General features: G+C 48.6%; 1 protein-coding gene across 1 annotated transcript in view; it reads left to right on the forward strand.

Annotated features, from left to right (window-relative positions):
• The window catches only part of OAS2 (2'-5'-oligoadenylate synthetase 2), a 24,862-nt gene that overhangs the window by 20,896 nt on the left and 1,921 nt on the right, over positions 1–2,045 (forward strand). Inside the window, 2 exon segments of the mRNA XM_042780611.1 lie at positions 497–735; positions 1,788–1,947. Of these exon segments, the coding sequence (XP_042636545.1) occupies positions 497–735; positions 1,788–1,947 (399 nt within the window).

Consider the following 2,045-nt stretch of genomic DNA (forward strand, 5'->3'; position numbering starts at 1 on the left):
TACCAGTTGCTAGGACTAATTCTTTCCATGAATTTTTGGTTTTCTTCATTCTTCTTTGCTCTGGACGAGGAGAGACCTATCATTGCATCTAGATGGCTGCTTGCAAGCTTTTAAGATCCCAGTTGCTACTCACCAAAGTAGGAGGTGGAACAATGTTTTGTGTAGTATGTTATGCCAGTTGAACTTGATGTCCCCTTCTGCAGAGCTTTTAATGGCTGATTTTTCATAAACTGTCTCCAGAAGTGCCTTTGAGTGGACTTGAACCTCCAACCTTTCAGGTAGCAGCTAAACACTTAACCATCGCACTACCAGGGACTCCGTGTGCTGCCTGCCAGCTGCTAGGTGAACACCTGCAAATCTCCACTGCATCTTGGAATACCAGCTTCCCATCTAGTGACTCGGTTTCCCTGTTGTGTCCTTGACCATCCTTAACGTGCAGTCTGTGTGGGTGCTACTGAGGTCTTTGTGTTGTCTGATGGCCCTACTTTTTCCCCAGGGTGCAAGGAAACTAAAGAAAAGGGGATCTCTGCCCCCAAAGTATGCCTTGGAGCTGCTGACCATTTATGCCTGGGAGCAGGGGAGCGGAGCGCAGGATTTTGACACCGCTGAAGGGTTCCGGACAGTCCTAGAACTGGTCACAAAATATCAGCAGCTCTGTGTCTTCTGGACAGTCAACTATAACTTCAAGGACGTGACTGTGCGGAACTTCCTACTGGCCCAACTCCAGAAAACCAGGTGCCCTAGCCCCTAGCCCCCTCCTTTCCTTAAGCTGACTCCCTTCAACATGATTTCAGTGATCTGGGCCCTCCTCCCTAGAGTCACTATTCCTCATGTGAGACTTGGGGGCAGGGGGCCAGATACCAAGAGAACCTCCCACCATCTCCAGGGAGAAAATCCTAGTGGAGGCAGGAGAAAATGTTATCCACAGAAGGACAGAAGAAGCCTCAAGATGCCTGAGTAGTTTCCATCTTTCTAGGTTGCGAGGGAAACTGTAGATTCATTCAAAGGTCTGAGGGATAGAATGTAAAATGAACCTGCTTTGTAAAGTTTCACCCAAATCACAATAAAAAGTTTAAAAAAAAAGCGGGGATCGGGGGCAGTCTGAGAGATGCGGAAATTGGAAATATGTCTCCAATAAGGCACATCCATGGGTCAATTTCTCCTACAGAATTTTTGTTACATCTGGATTTACTGCACTTTCAGACTTAAGGCCACAAAACCTCGACCTAGGGGAATGCCAAGGCAGCTTAGCTACCGAAAACACCAGGAACCGTTTGCCATAGGGTCGATGCCAGTCCATGGCGACCCATGTGTGCAGAGCAGATGCTCCATCGGGTTTACATGGCCATGACCTTTCAGAAGCAGATTCCCAGGCTCTCCTTCCAACCTGCCTCTGGGTGGGTTCAAACCATGGACCTTTACGTTAGCAGCCCAGTACCTAAGGGTTTGTACCACCTACAGACTCTCAGCTCAACCAGTGGGGGACAAGAGCAATGGAAGCAAGAGAAAGGGCTAACCCCAACCCTAACCCTAACCCCAACCCCAACCCTACCAAAGAGAGCAAGGAAAGGAACTTTGAGGAAGAAAGAGGCGGGGAAAGTGAGAAAGAACAAGATCCATATGTCGTCTGCAGCAGGTGGCGACTGACTTGGCTACTTGATCACGTCATAAACAGCATCTTAGTTTAGTGCATATCGTTTTATTGTTGAAAGCAGAATGGGACCCACTTCTAAGCCACTGGGTCTGAAAAGCACCCCTCTAATGCCTTCTTTGAACCTCACATTTAGGCCCGTGATTTTGGACCCAGCTGATCCGACTGGTGATGTGGGTGGAGGACATCGCTGGAACTGGCACCTGTTTGCCCAAGAAGCTAAAGCATGGTTGTCATCTCTCTGCTTCAGAGATGGAAGTGGATCTCCAATAAAACCATGGGAAGTTCCGGTGAGAGTGAAGGAGGTTCAATCTGGAGACAGCCCTGTGACAGGCTGAAATCAAAGTCTGCCTTCTTCTTCTGTAACCCAACCCACTGCTGTGGAGTCGGATCT

Source organism: Orycteropus afer, unplaced genomic scaffold (genome assembly GCF_000298275.1).
Source record: "Orycteropus afer afer isolate SDZICR_OR568_19922 unplaced genomic scaffold, OryAfe1.0 scaffold00048, whole genome shotgun sequence".
NCBI lineage: Eukaryota > Metazoa > Chordata > Mammalia > Tubulidentata > Orycteropodidae > Orycteropus > Orycteropus afer.